This window comes from Hyalella azteca, unplaced genomic scaffold (genome assembly GCF_000764305.2).
Source record: "Hyalella azteca isolate HAZT.00-mixed unplaced genomic scaffold, Hazt_2.0.2 contig11177, whole genome shotgun sequence".
Classification (NCBI taxonomy): domain Eukaryota; kingdom Metazoa; phylum Arthropoda; class Malacostraca; order Amphipoda; family Hyalellidae; genus Hyalella; species Hyalella azteca.
Window position 1 is genome coordinate 152,244 of NW_025941185.1, and position 19,443 is coordinate 171,686.

Here is a 19,443-nt window from a genome sequence, read left to right on the forward strand (position 1 = left end):
TCACAGCTCAGTGACCCTCGGAGTCGGTGTAGGCCACCATCAGAGGCGTTAAGGTCGGGGCCCTGATCATTGACATGAAACCATTCCCTGTTTTTAATTAATAAAATCAATTTTTTTTTTTGTTGGAATGGTGAGTGTGGAAGGCCTTTGAAAAAAAAATAAAAAATAAAATGAGCATATGTTTAGTCATAAAATGCCTCGTACCCTACGGAACAACTGATATCTAGAAGCGATTTTAAATCTACCGTCCGTAAGGCCAGTCTAGTCAAGAAAAGTACAAGAATCGGCGACAGGCCTATCCAGGCCTATTCTTTAATGCCGAAGATACTATACTATACTGAAGAAAACAGCATGAGAACATATGCAGTTTTTGGTACAAGAATCGACTTAGAAACCATTATCCAGCATTGCCAAATAATTCGAATTTATACAGAATTCATAATCACACTTAAACCAGAAAAGACAAGAAAATTTACGAATTTTCACAAATCTTTTATAAATACACTAAATAAAAGTGGCAAAGTTATTAGTCTGAAAACATAGGGTAACATGGAGCAGCGAGCCCACTGCGGGTCATGGGCCCATAGCGGGTTTCTCGCTAAGTATGGCAGATATTGGTCCGTGTTCTCTACCGCCGGTCGACAGTTTCACAGGGATGAAGTGTACGGATTTACGTTTTGCTAAGTGTTTGTGTTATTAAGTTATTTGTGAATAACTGTTTTAGCCCAGATAAAATTTTTTTTGCTGCTAAATAAAACTGTTTTCGATTACTGTAGATGAAGCTTTTGAAATTACTGTGAATTATATTTTGAAAGTAATATTTATAGGGATAATTTTGAGATCAAGCTTAGACTATTAGCTTTTAAAATAAAATAATGACACGATATAAATTGAAATGATACCTAGTGGGGCAACGGGCCCAGGCGTGTCACGGGGCAAAGCGCCCATGGTGAATTCTTGTGTTATACATCATTAGATTTGTCTCAATGACCACTTCAAAACTATGTCTAGCTTTTTGAATTACAAATTACACTTCATATTTCATGATTTTTTTATTTGCCTCCTCAAGGCAAAATGTTTAGTTTCTAGATATGCGTATTTATGACCCCTTATCGCGTTATTGACTCTTGCCTTGTCAAAAGTTGATTTCAGTCAACACCAATGAGCCAAAAGTTGTTGAGTTTTTATGGTGTTGGCTGAAATCACGATTAGCTACGAATTCACTGCACATAATATATGGATTATGGACGAAACTGGAACGAAGTTTTTTTTTTCTGATCAACTAAATATATTTTCCTAGTCAAGGATACATTTTTTCATGTCAAGGACGAATTTTTTATCGCAAGGATATATTTTTCAAGTCAAGGATATATATTTTATGTCAGTGAAATATTTTTCTTCACGTCAGTGATAGATTTTTTAAGCCAAGAGTATATTTTTTCAAGTTAAGGATATGATTTTTTGAGTTGTTAATAACTGAATGAATGTCATATTTTTTATTACATTTTTCTTATTTTTAACTTTGTGAGTAATTATGGTTGTCTCACACAATCGGACAAATAAAGAGAAAAGAGTCAGCTGATATTTATTCAAATTGATTTGAACTTGCAACTGGCGTTGATCGGGCCAGTTGTATGAGGAAGCCGAATCTGACAATTCATATGCTGATGTATAGAAATCTTTGAAGAACGGGCGGTTCAATGAAGTGATTGAAAGCAGAATTTCAAGTTCCTTAATGGAGTTACCTCGACGAGTCCCGGATACTGAAATGAAAATTAAACTACTCACTAAAAAATTAATTGATCAGAAACTAGCTCTGTAGCAAACAATTCCCAATTATGAATCAATTAATAATCAACAAATAACTGAATTGACAAACCTAAGATTTAGGTGCATCTCAGTGCTTAATGCAGTTTGTAATAGGCAAATTAGAAATATAGACGAAATCAGTTAAAAGGAAGGTACTCTAGACGGAAAAATAGAAAAGGACAGTTTGAGATTTTGACTTTGGAAAATTGAAGATAAAGATTATGAATCGTGGGTCACAGCAAAGAAAACTAGTTCCTCTGCCAATATCAGAGACCACGTAGCTAATTCGAAATTTGAGATATTAATAATTGAATTGAATATTGATTTGACTAGAGTACCATAGAAAAAAATTGTACATAGAGCGTAAATAATTAAATGGAAACAAAGCCACATTCACACGAACAAAAAGATAGTGAAAAAGTAACCAGGAAGACTTTTAGAATTGCAGGAGCTGCTGTTGCAGTGCTGGCTGAAGTGAATATTCGTTCAGAAGTGAATAAACGAGAACTAGCTGAGTGGAAACAAAGGCACGTTACGTAATAGGACGTCTGAACGATATGGATGCTGATGAATGAATGCCTAACCTAGCGGTAACTGCTACCAACTTAAACTACGAAACTAAACTGAATACAACAAAACTGTGAATGCAACATGAACAGAAAACGACATATAGCCAACAAAATTTACAATGAACGACAAATATTATTAATGGTGGGAAAAATTTCCCACAACTGTAAAGTGTTGTTTTATCATTTTTAAACGAAAAATATGCAACTGTGGTAAAGGGACCAAGGGTGGGCGCCTTGCCCCAAGCCCATGGGCCCATTGCCCCAGGGGTGGGCAATGGGCCCACTTTGACACTTTTTACAAAATAGTGTTTCATTAAAAATTGAATAACTCTATAGGCATCTAATTCACACCATACATTCCTCATTAGTTGCACCTTTAAACAAAACAAAGAACCACCTCGTAGCAATTAAAACTTCATCAAAATTTCAGTCTAAAAAAGGGGGGGGACGCTGCTCCATGTTGCCCTATTTCTTTCGCCAGTCTGCTTCCACCAAGCTTTCAGTTGATGCGCTTCCTCGATGTCGGGGTCGATCTGAAGAAAAATTATTTTATCAACTTCATTCAAGAATGATTCATGGAACAATTTCAAGAACGTGAATTCTGAATGCTAAAAGTAAAATACCATTTCGCGGTAAACGACGTGTCAATTTATATGAATGATGCGTTTTGCTCAACCACGTATTCTCAATATTAGTCACCATAGCTCAGCAATTAGTTTCTATTAATGTAATGTGAGCAACACATGTTATACAATATGGAAGAGATGATCTGTTCCCTGAAATTATTAAGTTGACAGGAACAGTATTTTAAATTGGTAAACTAGGTGATTCACCTGAAGCCTGGAGCTTTGATCGAGAGTGAGTCCGCCATAACGCTTATCAATTTTAGCCCTTTTTATCGCTATCACGGGGTTGCTCTTTACGTCGAAATAATCCGTTTGTTCTTGCCACAGCGTCAAAAATATCTGGGAGAGTATAAATAAATCAAACGTACTCAACAGAATTCTGTGACGGTAATCAACACTAAGAAGGTAACTCAGTACAAGGTTTTCAAAAAGGTACCAAGTTATTGTTGGTCATATGATGGGAATTCTAACAAAACAATGAATTTTTTTTAAAACACATTCCGTATGGTTGATCCTTACCATTTCACAAAATCAGAAATCTTCCCTCCCACTAATTGTCCCTATTCTTCATGAATATCCAAGAAAAATTTATTTTATTATTTCATTTGAATTTCAAATTATAAATTTGACATTACTTTGGAAGTTAAGGGTTGCCCGAGGGCTGTCACTTACGTTACCGGTGCCGTCTTGAAGGTAGAATTTTCCCATACGCAGAGACCTGCCTGCGGAACGCCCTTTTGTACCAATTATTGGTTCTCCGTTAGGATGCGCAGTGGTCACGTCATGCCAATCACACACACCAATCACGTCTGCAGTAGAAAATCATGCAGTTAGAATACAATTGATTTATTTTCGCTTGAGATTTCTTTCTTGATGACTAATCATTTAAAATTCGTTGGATGGATAAGCAAATCTATCTTATTCCGTAGACTAGTAATCATAAGGTAATAATCCTAACTTCGAAAAGGGAGAAATAATTTAATTATTGATGATAAAAATAACCGAGCTTTACGACTAGCCGTTGCTGTTACCCGATAAGAAACCATCGGATAATTACAACAGCATTAAGTAAAATTATGAAGAAAAACCGTACCGACATGAGTGCACTTCTCAAACTTTGAGTGTTCTCTCTCCAGCTCGCCGAGGGGGACGAATTCAAACTGCAAAAAGGGAATGGCTTCGTCCATAGTGCAGAGTTCAACCTGAAAACCAATTTTGATGTAATAAAAGGGCACCTCGTGTCAGCATAATATTAAGATAGTCTTATTTTGAGCCAGATTCTCCCTCATACTGACAACTGAGCTTGCCTCGACCATGAAGTTGCAGTTTCATATGATAGCTGATGGCAAGATTCTGTAATCATTTCTTCAATAATTTTTTTCAAGTCAAGTCGAATTTGATAACCAATTATTTAAAGAAAAAATACTTGAATTGCAATCCTAAAATATTTTGTATGATCATTGGTAATGGCTCTCTGCCTCTAGATTTTACTTCTATAAGCCCATGCTCCCATTATCCCATAGGCACTACACTGTCAGTCTGTCACAAGACACAAGAATGCACCAGGTGTCAGGTGCATGGTATTTTATAGTCATTTTCTCAATTTATTCTGAGTGCTAGAATTTGTTAATGAATACATGGAGAAAAACATCCCCCAAGAAAAGTTTGAATACAGACATGTTTAAAAAAAATTATTTAAACAATTTCCCAATATCAGTAATACAGGATAACTAAATGAAAGAGGAAATTAATGGACCAAGATATCCAAGTCTAATAACCTGCATGACGGACAACTTCCATGTCGTAAAAATGAAAACTTCGATCATCCAATCACTTGAAAGAAGCTTGACGTCATTCCAAGTTATAACGTACGACAATGAATCTCAAATGAAAGTCCTCACCTTCGTTTTGTCTGTGAAGCGCACTTCGTAATCATGCTTGCAGGAATTAAAATCACTGGCTTTTTTCACCCATGCTGAGCAGAAGTAGTAGGCTTTGTTGACCTGGTGAGACATGGAGAGCAAACGTCGACTTCAAATATCAAAATTAGACGTATAGTAACAATGTTCGAATATGCACATATAGTTCATATATTACGTGTATAATCATTATTTGAATGAGTAATACGTATTATTTTTTAGTGTTTTTATAACATGTATATATCTCATCACATATTATATACAAACAAATCTGCAACAAATAAATTCATGGAGAACATTCTATTCTCATACACAAGCGCAGGTTCCTTCAGGATTCAAATCAAATTTATATTATACATTTGTTCTATCAAATAAATGATGGAAGTAGTTGAGTGTTGAAAGTATTATAGACAATAATGACGATGGATTCTGACCTCGATTTTATCATAAAATTGAGCACACTCTTCATCGAAGGCAACGGCTTGGATTTCCCCCGATTCATCAAGAAGTACCATGGAGAAGTAATTTTTACTTTTATTCATATACGAACGCCTTCCTGATTTCTGGATGACGCGGGCACAGATCGACCATCTGAAAAAGCATTAAATGTTTGTAAGATAATTCGGGTTATTTGAAAAATTTTTAATGAAAAAGCATTAAAACACTATGGTAGCCAAATTACCTGTTAAGTTGTTGTGTATGCTACAATTGACTTGCCACTAAATTTAACTGCCTGTGCTAGTCGAAAAATTTGTCTTCTTCGAAACCATGAATGTCCCCCTCAAGTGACAGCATTGTTCAAAAAATATAACTCATTACTCACTGCAGTGAGTGACAGAGAGCGCATTTTCTCGTCGACGAAAACGTGGTCACGGACGGACGGACAGACAGAGCCTTTTCCGTCTCGTCACGGACGGACGGACGGACGGACATGACGAGAACAATAGCGCCTTTTTTCCATAAATGAGAAAATGCGCTAAAAAGGAGACAAAAGCTGCCCGGGCAACTATTGCCCGGGCCGAACTAATGAGATACAGAGTTGGCTCAGAGACCGGGATGCCACACCGTTACTTGGCATCGGATGGCACAGAAATTGAAGAGAAGCAACTTGTTTGAGATCTCGGAGTGCTGATCTCGGAGTGCCACATCGAGAAAAAAGTTGCTCGAGGCAGACAAAGGATGGGGTGAATCTGGCGGACATTTCGACCAAGAGAAGCAGCGCCAATGATAACACTCTTCAGAACCCTAGTGCTCCCCAATCATGAATACTGCTGTCAGCTTTGCGCGCCGCTCAAGGCGGGTGCGGTGCAGAAACTAGAGGCAGTGCAGCGGACCTTCACTTACAGGATCAGCGGCATGAGGGAGCTGGACCTGAACTATTGGGTAAGGCTGGAATACCTGGGACTGTACTCTCTGGAGAGGAGAAGAGAGAGGAATATCATACTGTACACGTGGAAGATGATAACCGGACTGGCTCACAACTTCGAATGTGAGACCTGCAAAATTGTGACGTATTACAACGAATGGAGACTTCCCCCATTGCAGGATTCCACCATTCAATAACCGTGCCGCGCTCAGAGTACAACCGTTCGTTAGGGATCACTGTCCGTAGTAGGACCAAGGCTGTTTAACGCCTTACCAAAGGTGCTGAGAGGAGGGGAGTTTACCCTTGCGACTTTCAAGAGACAACTGTATAAGTTTCGGAAGAAAATCCCGGATTGTTCAGTTATGGGAAACTATCCACAGCAAGTAACAAGCAACAACATCTTGCATCAGCTGGCCCAAAAGAGGGCAAATATACGGAACATGTTCAACGTTAATCTGGGACCCGAGGGCGGGGTGACCTGCCTATCGACGATTTGGAGACAGAGGACGACGAAGGCGGAGCATCAGCTTGACCATGGACTATGTACTAAACTCATAAGGTCATAAGGTGAACTCGTACTCTAATCGAAAAATATTATTCCTGTTCGCCACTTTTTCAATTAATGCATAAGGATGGCGAATTGATACCAACTGCAGTTTTCCAACGGGATTTTTAGACAATATATATTTGAATGATTTGATAAACCCAATTCACAATTGCACTGGGAAAAATAAGGTAAAAATACATATTGCCTTAATTATCTTCATCTATTTTCAAGTCTTGTAAACAAAAACGCGTCTGCAATTGTATCGAAACGCATACCTATATTATTGATTTCATTTTCGTTCACGAGCAAAGTACGATGATGTAATTTAATAAATCTTGGAATTTATGTTTCTTCATATTTTCAAGATATTAATCTAGAAAATCATGCCAATCCATTGATTTACGTTATGTATGACGTGCATATGGTTTGCAATATTTGTTCTAAAATTATATATATACATTCGATATTCAAGGTTCCTGTGGCGATATTAAAATTTAATTCACTTTACATTAACTTGGTATAAAAATATAAAGAAAAATATTTGGCGCTTGTGAAATGTTTGAGTGTATAGGCTGACTGAAATGGTCACATCTATGTATATGCACATGTAGGTACATCATTCTATTTGTTGGTGCGATAACGTTGCATCAACGCTGGAAAAAGATTAAATTTCAAGGTGGCAAGATCAACGTTGCTCCAACGTTGAGAATAGGCTGTTCTACGTCTCTTCGAGTGTTGGTCACGTTTCGACGTCTATTCAACGTTTAATTTTGGTTGATCAACATTTCAAGCTGAAATCAACATTATTTCAACTTTAGATGCCTGCTGGGACGGCATATTTAGCATCAGATTCCATATCGTTATTGTCCGTATGGAAACCTTACATGAAACTTGTTGATAGCCATTGATGTTCATTCCTGTCTTATGCTTTTGAAGTGCAAAATGAACAACGAGAATTGATAACGTAAGTCTCATATTGCTATGAAGGCATGAGGTGATCTATTCTTCAAAATACGCGGTTACGTTGAAAAGCCAATAGTTAGAAGGATCGTGCTGTTTGTTCGGGCGGCCCACCCTAATTGCCTATAATAATATACTGTAATATAATAATAATAGCCTATATAAAAATTCAACGGCTAAACCCAAAGGCTTGTCTTGTCTGTCGAGATATTTCTCAACTGAAGTCTGTTCTAGGTCTCCGATAATTGTTGTTTTAGACGGGTCAGTTCCTCATGTATAAGCTCCATAGCATGATGAAGTTACATGAAGTATAGGGGCAGGAGTTATAGAACAGGGAACATGCTTGCGCATCCCCCTTATTCAGCCGTAAGCATTCATATACCAAGCAGTGCAATGTCCTGGCGTCCGATAGTGATTTTAGAGTTTAGCCTCCACAATCAGCGTTTCTGACCTTTGAATTTTAGAATCACTGTATATTTTTAAACAGAAGCCTAGTTTAAATGCAGATTTCAGTTCCTTCCTCTCCAAATTGTACATAAGTAGTTCCTTCTGCTCATGTTTAATTCATTTATGTGTGTTTTCTCTTTTCGATTTCGGTTCATATGTCCTCCAGTTTAGATTGTTTGAATGGGAATTTTAGGTTACTAATTGTTTGTACCCATTTCCTAGGTTTTGAAAAGACGATGGAGCAGGAGTTTTCTCTAAAAGGAAATAGGGAACTTTTTGGTTATTTTTTTTTTGCTTTCCAATTCCTGGCAAGTTACATTAACATTGACGGGAGTGTTAATTGTCCTAGGGTGTGCGGTTACATGAAAGCAGATCTCTTCCAGTCATCCATGTGAAAAATCTTGCTATTAGATTACAAATAAAAGAAATCCGTCTCAACTTTCTGCTCTTGATACAAATATACGTTGTTAGACTGAAAGAAAGTCGTTGTTTGACTGAAAAGAAGTAAGATTTTCAGAACTGCAACGATCTGTGGATGTTACCTTTGTTGTCTATTGCACCACTTAATTGTTTCAATATCCCAACGGCACAAGAAGAGTTTCAACTCCTACCGTTGAATTCGTGATTTTTGCTACTGCGACTAGTCACGCGTTGTTTTGATTGTGCTTCAGACAAAAGCAAACAGAGCAAGTTTGGAGCCACGTCCTAACAATTATATTAATATTGAATAAGCGATTGTGGCGTCGGTTCACAGGTGAACATTCCTTTATCCGAGCTCAAGTTTTCAAGGACATTATCCTTTGAAGAAGGTTGGGAAGTACGTTTAAAATAAACTCCGAATTCAGACCAGCCAGTATCGAAAACCGAAGTTCAAATCAATAGTGATTTTTTCGCAGGAGAAGAATCGTCCAAAACCTAGTCAAACAAGCGTTCAACCAAGTTTCAATCTCAAAAGGTCCAATCCGGAAAAACCAAGATTGCAGACAAATGGATGCTTCAATTGTATCATACCATCAACTACAACGAATCAGAAAGAACATGATGAACATCTTGCCTTTAAAAATCCCGAACCACGATCAAACAATCATGAAATAAAATAATAAAATATTCCACGTTGTTTGTGTTGGCTGGATTGATCAATTCGTTTGGTGAAAAATTCAACCGTATCAATAGGTTATATTCACTCAGTTTCTGAAGCTAATATCACAATTCGCTACAACTAAGAAATGATAGTGTGTATTTTTTCTTGCGTCCAAATTACCAGCATTCTACTTGTATCAAATCGACTTGCATCACCCACACAGCAAAACTGCGTGGTTATTACATATGTTTTTTCACACCGAAATGTTTTAACGTTTGTTAAAGTTTAAATTTCTTGGTAAAAGCGATTTATTATGTATAACATTTCATGAAAATTCTTACTTGCGCATATAGCCCTTAAAACTGAGAATTATCTTCTCGGAAAATGGCCGAAATAACTAAAGGAGGCAAAATGATGTGAAGATTTGCTTCAATGAATGCTATACTTCGTGAAAGAATGACACGAATCTAAAAGGGTGCCAAGCTTGATAGCCGAGAACGAAAAAGAATGTTATTATCATATAATTTCAAACTTGCCGATTCATACAAATTTCATATCCTATATATGTACAGCTGCGAAATATAATTTTCCAATTATATTTCATGAATATCAGGTTTTTATCATATTATGCTTCATTCAAAAAATATCACAAATTAGCAATGGTGCCATCTTGTTCACTCAGGAAATGTGTTGTTGAGGGTCGCGCTCACACTTTACTGCTAGGCACGTACGCAGGCATACGCCAGGCACGGTCCAGTCCAATATTCATTAATGCATTTCCATAGAAGCATTCACACCATGAGCTTGGCAGGTGCCTTGCATGGCTGGTGTGAATACTTCTATAGAAATGCAGTGAAGAATATTGGACTGGACAGTGCCTGGCACCGTGGCACGTGCCCGGCAGTATGGTGTTAAGCCGATATTAATCTACTGCATAAAATGTGCCTGGGCGAAAAAATACAAACGTGGAACTTGAACTGGTTACTTACTCGCTCAGGTAAGGTTTGAGTTTTCCTATGAGGCAGACATTCGGGAAGCCATCCGGTAAGCTGTCCGATGCCTGGGGAAATACGAGGAATCATTGTGTTATAGATGAGTTTTGTAACACACAAATATTTAATTATATCGAAAAACGAAAATAAATGAAAAAAGAAGGTGTCAATTGTACATGAAGTTTGTAGACAGTTTCATCGCTACAACTGTATTGTCAAATCTGTGTTTGAGAAATGATAAACCAATTAATAACTTTTGTAGAGCGTAGCGTACTACATGCTAGAAATGACCCTTTGCCTCAAGACTTTTGACTTTCTTTATTGATTAGCAATTATAAAATGTCGTATTGCCATTGGTTTATCTAAACTACAAATTAAAAAATGGCAACTTCTGATTTTGTATAAAATGCAAGCAGATAATATGAAATATACTCCTTAATCTAGCGGCGTATGAAGATCTGTCTAGATCTAGTCAATCTAGATCTGTCGACCATTCAATCGTATTATAACTGACAGAAATATTTGCAGCAGGAAGTTGCTCTGCCAACTTCACGATGTTAGAAGTTAGAACTAGACTGAGTAAAGATTTACGTGAGCGTGCTAGATGCAATACCGAGATGCAGTGATTTGAAAAAGATAAACGTACGATAACATTGTCATAATCAGTCTATGCATGTTGAGTAGCAAGCGACAGTACCCGAAATGCAGCCTACCAACAACATAAAGTGATAAACTTAACTACAAAAAAACGTGCCACTAAACTCGTGTTTAACACGTTGACTACGATTGCTTCATCTTGTACTATAATTTCATTTTTTGTACTTTTTTTAAGCAGGCTTGCCAGTCGGTCATTTTTTCCGGACAAATTCTGTGATTTAGTTTTTCTCAATTGCGTTGATCGGCTAAAATTTATTATAGGGGTACTTCCTAATTAAATTTTAAATACTGCAAAAAAGAAAATAAATGAAATTTCTATAGCGGAACCTACAAATAAACTATTATACATTGAATTATCGGCCTTTTTTGGCCTTTTTTGTTCTCGGATTTGGCCGATTTCAGGCAACCTGAATTATGTACAACTACCTACTGGAGAAATACATTTCGTGGTACGCATATGTACCAATACGTAGTCAACGTGTTAATTGTTTTGTAACTTTTAATATTAATTAATATTGACGCTACAGTGGCCTGTGATCGTTGTGGGAATATCATCTGCAACAATTGTGCAAAGTTGATCAAGACAGACTGCTCGGTTATTCGCAAAAACAAGTCAGTACACTGGTATTGCCAGGACTGCCAACAACCTGCACTTAGCGCTGTAAAAAGCGAAAAAATTAAGGAAGAGAAGTGCTCTTCTATGTTTTCTGTCTTAAAGGCCGAAATGGAAGAAACCAGCAAGCGAGAGTTGAGAAAGAGCCGAAATGGAGGATAACTACAAGAAAGAATTGAGCTTGTTGCGTAGCGAATTACACTCGTTACGAAACGGGCTGGTGAAAATGAAAGCTCATCTGCACAAAACAGAAAATAGCGATAACACAGAAGGTACAGACCGCAAAGAGGTCATCTCTGATCTCGAAAGCGAGAGCACTCGTGAACTGCTGGATAGAGAGAGAAGAAGACTTAACCTTGTTTGGTTTAACGTTCCCGAAAGAAATGCTTCGAATGCTGAATTCATTACCGATTGCTGTGCCAAGGCACTTAAGGGGAGCGTCTGGGTGGTGAAAAAACTTTTTTGTTTACAGACGGGTCGTTTTGAAACTTGGTACACATATGTAAAACAGAATTCTAAGACTTTTTTGTTCGTGTTAATTTTTCGAAAAAATGAAAGAAAACATGAAATTCTTAGAAAACGGCCCAAAAGGGGGTACCGTAGAAAACTATCTCCTTCTAGGATTTTAAAGCTATACCATCGAGACGCCTATCATTCGATTGCGTAAGGACCATATCTATCGATTCGTCGTAACTTTTTTTCGAATTTCGAATTTTTGCGGATGTGGGAGCATTTTTCCCAAAATTTTCGAGAAATTTTCGATTTTTTTCCAATTTCCGCCCCCTTTTTTCAAAATATTTTCAAAACTATAACGAAATTCTAAAAAAATTTTAATTACGAATCGAATGGTATATCTCCCATTGCTGTAGCTTCAAAACTCTAGGAGATAGGTTTGCCGTGACAAAAAGTTAACTTTTCAGGACAGCGCGACAAAGTCCCGCGCGCATAGGAATAGCCACTCAATGTAGCAAGGCTACGAAACTAAGCGTTACTGGAGCTTGATTCCAGTCAAGGATGGTGGGAGCGACTGCTAGCACACTACCCCGTAGGACGCCAGTCGGGCTACTGAAGCTCAGCTCTAGCAGACAGCCTATTTATAGTGCTCGGCGGCTAATTTCCCCTATCTAATTTGTTAAAGAACTCCCCCACCTCCTTCCATTTCATGATCTGCCCTGAACGCATAAATCAACGTACAGAGATGGTTTTGGTACTGTTGGATAGCTTAGAATGTAAGCTTTAAGATGAGACGTAAAACCGGAAAAGCTAAAATTTCGATTTTGGACCCAGACGCTCCCCTTAACGCCGTTGTGAATATAACGGCAAGCAAGAGGCTGCGATCGAAAGACGCTACCACCTGTAGACCGCTGCTAGTAACTGTGCAGGATACAGCCCAGCAGTCGGACATGTGCTTAAAGCTGCGAGAAAACTAAGTGAATTCACAGAATTTAATTCAGTATTTGTTAGGAAGGATGCTACCCTTTATAGAGAGAAATTTTTCCCAAGAAATGGCAGGAGAGACTCAGGCGGAAAAGCATGGAGACTCAGGTCAACCACTTTCACGATGTCAAGACAACACCGGCCGCACACGGTCAGTCAGCGGAGCTGGAAGACAAGTAAGAAGTCATGTCCATACATCCATGCCTGTAAATAATGTAAGAAGTAAACGCATGCATCAAAGTGAAAAAGCACAAAAGGCTTTAAAATGTTTTTACACGAACTCGGATTCCGTATTGAACACAATAAGTGAACTATTAACTGTGATCGAAAACGAGTGCATAGACATAATTTGTATTACAGAAAGACTCCCTAAAAATCAAGGGGAAAAATTGTACCTGTTGAATTTCAGTTGCCATGTTTTGATTGTTTCTATAACTTAAATGAAGAGCAGTGCGGTAGAGATGTAGCTTTGTGGGTTAGAACCTCTTATGGGGCCCAGCAAGTCAAGTTATCTGCAGAACATCAATCAGCTAGAAAATCAGTGTGGTGAGAACTTTCTCTCAAAGGCAAAGATAGCCTCCTCATAAGCGTCGTTTATAGATCACCAAGCAGTTCTTCTGATAACGATAAAGTACTAAACAGTCTTTTACCGAGCATGACTTTCCGTAGGTCACACACGATGTTCGTTGGTGATTTTAATCATCCAGAGCTAGACTGGATAGATGGATCCTCTCCAAGGGAAGAGAATCACCCAGATCCTTGTTTATGGAGTCAGTAAGAGACTCTTTCCTAGTCCAGCACGTTACCAAACCAACCCATTATAGAAGTAAACAGTAAAACAGACTCCCAATATTCTAGACCTGGTGTTTACTAGTGACGAATCAATGTTAGATGAGCTTCGTCACGAGGCTCCGTTGGGCAAAAGCCATCATCAATCTTTGTTTTTCAGACTAAGTGCTGTACAGGAAAGACGCCTCGGAAGCGTGAGCGTTTGAATTTTGCGAAAGGCGACTATGATAAACTCCGTGAAGCAGTGAATGCAGTGAATATTTCGAACTGTATTAAGGACATGAATGTGGCTGAGTCATGGTCACTTCTCAAGGACACGGTTATGTCTGCAGTTGATGCGTGTGTATCTAAAATTAAGCTTGGTGGAGCCAAAAAAACTAGGTGGATGAACAGTACAGTTTTAGCTAAGCTGAAAACAAAGAAGGAAGCATACCAGCGTTATTTACAGACTCGCAGCGATGCTGACTATAACCTATACGCAAGAGCTCGAAATCAAGCTAAAGAAAGCTGTCGCACCGCAGTAAAAACCCTCGAAAAAAGTATTGCTAAAAACGCAAAAAAGAACCCGAAAGCCTTCTTTTTGTATGCTAGCTCAAAGTGCAAGATGAAGGACGGTATTTCTGATTTGAAAGTAGATCAGCGAAAGATATCCTCTGATGAGGGAGGCAACAGGCCATGGGCCTATTTCTTCAACGCCGACACTTCTATTCTATTCTATTCTAACCCTTTTGTGCAGTTTCTTACGTCACCCCTATGAAATAAAGCGGAGAAAAATTTACTGGACTATTTATTTTTATCCCGTTGAGCCACATGCCTGTGTTAAGAGGACTTGAACAGTAGCCCAGCTATTGAGGAGCGCCCAGTCGGCTCTAAATTAACAAGTTTTTAAAGACAAGAAGAAGAGGTTCTCAAGCGCCTTATCGCTGTAAATCCAAACAAGTCATGTGGACCGGACGGCTTCCACCCCAGATTACTCAAAGAGTTAGCAACTGTCCAGCCGACCCTCTGACGTCATTTGCAAGGTAATGGAATCTGTTGTGAGGGATCGATTGATAGATTATTTGACTGCTGATAATCTCCTATCAGACTGTCAACATGGCTTTATTGCCGGGAGATCCTGCACAACTACCCACTTGTCTACTCTGAACGAATGGACCCGCCTGCTGGACGAAAGGGAGCCAGTAGATGCAGTGTACCTTGATTTTGTTAAGGCATTTGACAGTGATCCGCATGAGCGGCTGTTGCGCAAAGTGAAGTCTTCGGGAATTGAGGGAAACGTACTCCAATGGATCAGAGATTTTCTAGAAGGTAGACGACAACGTGTCAGTATTAACGGAACCGTGTCAGACTGGCATCTGCAGTGCGCAGTGGCGTGCCACAAGGAAGCGTTCTTGGGCCTATTTTGTTCGTTGCTTTTATAAACGATCTGCCAGAAGCAGTGTCCAGCGTGTGTTCCATGTATGCCGACGACACAAAAGTTTATAATACAGTGAAGGATGCGTAAAATAAAGCTCAATTACAAGATGACAGTTTAGTTAACTGGGCTGATACGTGGCAGCTGCGGTTTAATGCTGACAAGTGTAAAGTGCCTACTTCACCTCGGGAAGAACAATGAACAGCAAGATTATAGTATGAGAGGACATGGTTGCAACGAGAGAGTAACGATTGAAAAGTCTAGTGTGAAAAAACATCTCGAAGTTTATGTCGACAAGGAGCTGAAATTTTTCTAAGCATGTTGAAACGCAAGCTAACACATCCAACAAACTTCGTAGACTAATCAGACGGTCATACGAGTTCCTAGATGCAGAAGCGATGAAGCAGTTGTTTGTTGCTGTCGTGCGCCCGAATCTAGAGTTTGGAAACGTTGTGTGGTCACCGAGATTTGAAAAGGACAAAAATTTAATAGAGAATGTTAAAAGACGTGCAACAAGGATAATTCCAGGCTTGGAGGGCAAGTCTTGTGAAGAAAGATTAAATATTATGAAGCTTCCAAGCCTCAGTTATCGACGTCTGCGTGGGGACCTCATTGAAATATAGATGTATACTCATGATTTATAATATAAAAGTATACTCATGGTTTATACAGGGTCCCCGAAGGATTACTAGAATTTGAAACAAGAACCAACAACAGGGGCCACGGCTATAAACTAAAAAACTGCGCTGCTAATTCTCCACGCGACAACATTTATTCTCGCTTCAAATCACCGACATTTGGAACAGCCTTCCCGGTTACATCGTTGGCGCTCCAAGTATGAACACGTTCAAGAACAGACTAGATAAAGCTATGGAAAAATATATGTTCTGACTAGAAATGCCTAGCACCATATCGAACCCGGTAGAAGTCTAGTAGCTATTTCAAACTATCGTCAGTCCTGAAAAGATCCGGTCAAATGACACGATTTTAGATCTTCTGTGAACAAGGCACGAAAAGTAAAAGAATCGGCGATAGGCCACATCAGGCCTACACTGCAGCGCCGACATCGCTATGTCATGTTAATAATACGAGTATCAGGTAACATGTCGGAGGTGCGTGCGTTGGACTTGGAGGTGAGTTTGCGAAGAAAAATTGAAAATATATCACGATACATATCTTACATATTTATTACGATACATATCTTGAAAATTGATCAAAGTTTGTGGGTCTCTGGGAGTGTGTAACACCGCGATCATATATGAAACACCCATGATGCGTCTCAATCCCAGCTTCCTCAGGGTCGCTTCATCAATCCCAGCTTCCTCAGGGTAGCTTTTAATTTCACTACTAGGAACAAACGGGTTCTTCTTTACCTTTCTGCTAATCCACTTTGCATTACTGTCTGTTAGTTTATTTGGACGACCAGGTCTTGGAAGGTTTGCAATAGCATGCTCGGTGATATCAGGATGATAGCTTCCTGATGATATTTTCAACTGTACTTAATGATAGTTCAAGCTCTTTGGATATTATTCGATACCCCTTCCATTTCTTGTGACAATCTATGATCTTTTGACGCAAATCTGTCGCCAACTCTCGGGTTTTAGCCAATTTAAATTAAATTTTGAAGATGAAGCTGAATAATACCTTCACCGGAACACAAAATCTTGTAAAGAATAGCAAGCTGCTCTGATTGGCCAATTATATAACGATATGAGATTAGCGGAACGTTTAGAGTGAAAAACGAATTTGGAGTCCCTTAAAAAGTTATTTTTGTTCATTTTTAAAAATGTACCTAATACTTTTGCGTGGGTTAATTTTTCTACTTCTTTAATAAAATCTAAAAACTGCTTACTATCCTTTTTATATAATGTTTCTATAGTACCATTAGCAATATACTGACCAAATGTCAGGTAAAATCTTGCACTCTAACTTGAGATATGAAGAAAAGTGTAATGTATCCAATACTTTTGCGTGTCACTGCATTTTCAAATCAGGGGTTTCCTAAATTTTAGTTCAATTCTACTTACACAGAAGCTAAATAGTTTTTCCCTACACATATATAATGCAAAACGGCAAGCTGCGTGCCGCTTCGAAAATTAGATTTTTGAAACCACATAACAGTTTGTTCCGCATTCAATTTCTTAACTTACGAAACCGCGCTGGCAGATGCCTTATAATAACGCGAAAAAAATCAAAATTATATTACAGGTATCTTAAAAAGAACAACGATATATTTAACATGGAATAACAATAAAATTTCACGTGTAGGGGCAAATAAATTAATATTATGCACATCTAAAATTATTTGAAGTTTAAAGATTTTGTGTCGCATTACTTAAACAAGACACTGAATTCAATCTAGATTTATCAATTGAGTAGACCATTTATTCGTATTATAACTTACAGAAATGTTTTCAGCCGGAAGTTGTTCTGCCATGTTTTCAATGAAGTTCAGACTTGATCCGTGTTTCCTTATGTTTCGGAGTCCAAACCTGCACGTACAGGATTCTATAAGAGTGCGAACATACAAGACATTGAGATCATAGAATGATAATTAGTTTAATGAACACAGTTCCAGAAGGGAGCTGCTTAATTTCAAGCGAGTGGAGCATTCAAGACATGAGGCCAATCGTACTCTACTTAATCTAATTAATCTCATCGGTCTGTTTCACGATCTTAGCCGATTTCATAACTTATAGCATCAATATAAGGTACATATAATGCATGGAACGGGTGATCATGAACCGTCGATGGAGTTACATCTATCTGACCACAAGTGATGCTAACCGATTCAAGGTATTCAGTAATAGCAAAAACAAGATGACTTCTTGAGAATCTGACAAGAGGCTACCAGTAGGTTACTATAATATAATAATATTAATAGCGGTTTCAGCGTTTATTAGGCCGCAGGCCTGTCGCCGATTCTTAACATCGCAGAACATTCACAGCATTTCGCGGTCTTGAACTCGCAACTCACTGCTACAATTCTGCTGTGCTTAACCGCCCGGCCTTCTTGCCGATTCTGACCAGAAACTGACGCACAGAGCGAACCCGCGCCTCTCTGCGCCAATCTTGGTACTCTGAACTTTAACCACTGGGCCACCCTGCCTAACTACTGGCCTAGTTTACATTCTGGCTGGCTGCATTTAGTAATTAACTACTGATAGGTTACTGGCCTAGTATACATACTGGCTGAATGCACGGTAATTAACCTGACCCAAGGCAAATTCGCACAGATTCATTAACTTACGGTCTTATTTGAGGGTCTAGATACTCTAGAAAGACGAACGTGTACTTTGTTCAATGTTTTTCTAACGAATAGCTTTTTTTCTACTACAATACCTGCAAATACATGGAATACAGTATTTAGATTGAACCAAGACCAGTTCACTTCACAGCACGGCAGCTTTTCTGACAATCTCGTACATTCTCATATAGACGATATTCCCATGCAACCAATCACACTTGACACGTATTAGCCTAAACGAGAAGCTAAATCAATTTACGATGATTAGAATGATCATCTGTAGAAACTACCGGTAGCAATTACAATGCCTTCTCCACAAGAATTATATTTTAGGGCAGAACAGAAACTACTAAATCTAGCTCATGATAATTATCGCTGTGAGTTGACGCTGCATGGTTGACTTGCTTTCTTTCTTTAATTGGAATTTATGGGAGCCTCTGAAGACTGGTTCAATGCGGCCCCATGTCAGAACGGTTCAAGGAATTTGACTGAATTTTGTTTTCAGGTACAAAATTGGGTGTCTTGAAAAAAAGCTGAAGATTTCTCAATGGATGAAGAGCTGCAGAACGGGGCCACCAAAGTGGAGACCACGCCGGGGCAGAGAGCACCACTCCAGGGCAGAAAGCCCCACTCCAGGGCAGAAAGCCCCACTCCAGGGCAGAAAGCCCCACTCCAGGGCAGAATAGGTGTTCAGGAGTTAAACTTCACTTTAGCTGGTCGTAACTCGTACCATTCGCCGGCTCAACGCCTCGGAGCGGGACAGCAGAGCATTTTCAAAGTTCAAGAAAGATAGTTCCAGAACAATGACGTAGCAGCCGGCCGAAGCCGGCTACTGTCACGGGAGCTCAGCACAAGAAACCTCTTGCCTCAACGGTTAGAACAGAACTCCCGGTTGACTTGCTTAAGGGGAGCGTCTGGCCTAAAATTTTGGATTTCGGCTTTTCCGGTTTTTAGTCTCATCTTGAAGCTA

The 19,443-nt window shown here is 38.9% G+C and overlaps 1 protein-coding gene across 1 annotated transcript; it reads right to left on the reverse strand.

The window, feature by feature from the left end:
• Window positions 1-1,571: 1,571 nt before the first annotated feature.
• Window positions 1,572-18,607, reverse strand: LOC108677946 (replication protein A 70 kDa DNA-binding subunit). The gene is made up of 10 exons (XM_018166263.2): window positions 18,477-18,607; window positions 17,631-17,718; window positions 10,314-10,384; window positions 5,358-5,514; window positions 4,906-5,007; window positions 4,098-4,206; window positions 3,677-3,813; window positions 3,212-3,343; window positions 2,776-2,911; window positions 1,572-1,763 (listed from the first exon to the last, which is right to left on the reverse strand). Exons 2-9 carry the CDS (start codon window positions 17,661-17,663, stop codon window positions 2,810-2,812), a joined length of 843 nt encoding a protein of 280 aa, XP_018021752.1. The 5' UTR covers window positions 17,664-17,718; window positions 18,477-18,607; the 3' UTR covers window positions 1,572-1,763; window positions 2,776-2,809.
• Between the last annotated feature and the right edge of the window lie 836 nt (window positions 18,608-19,443).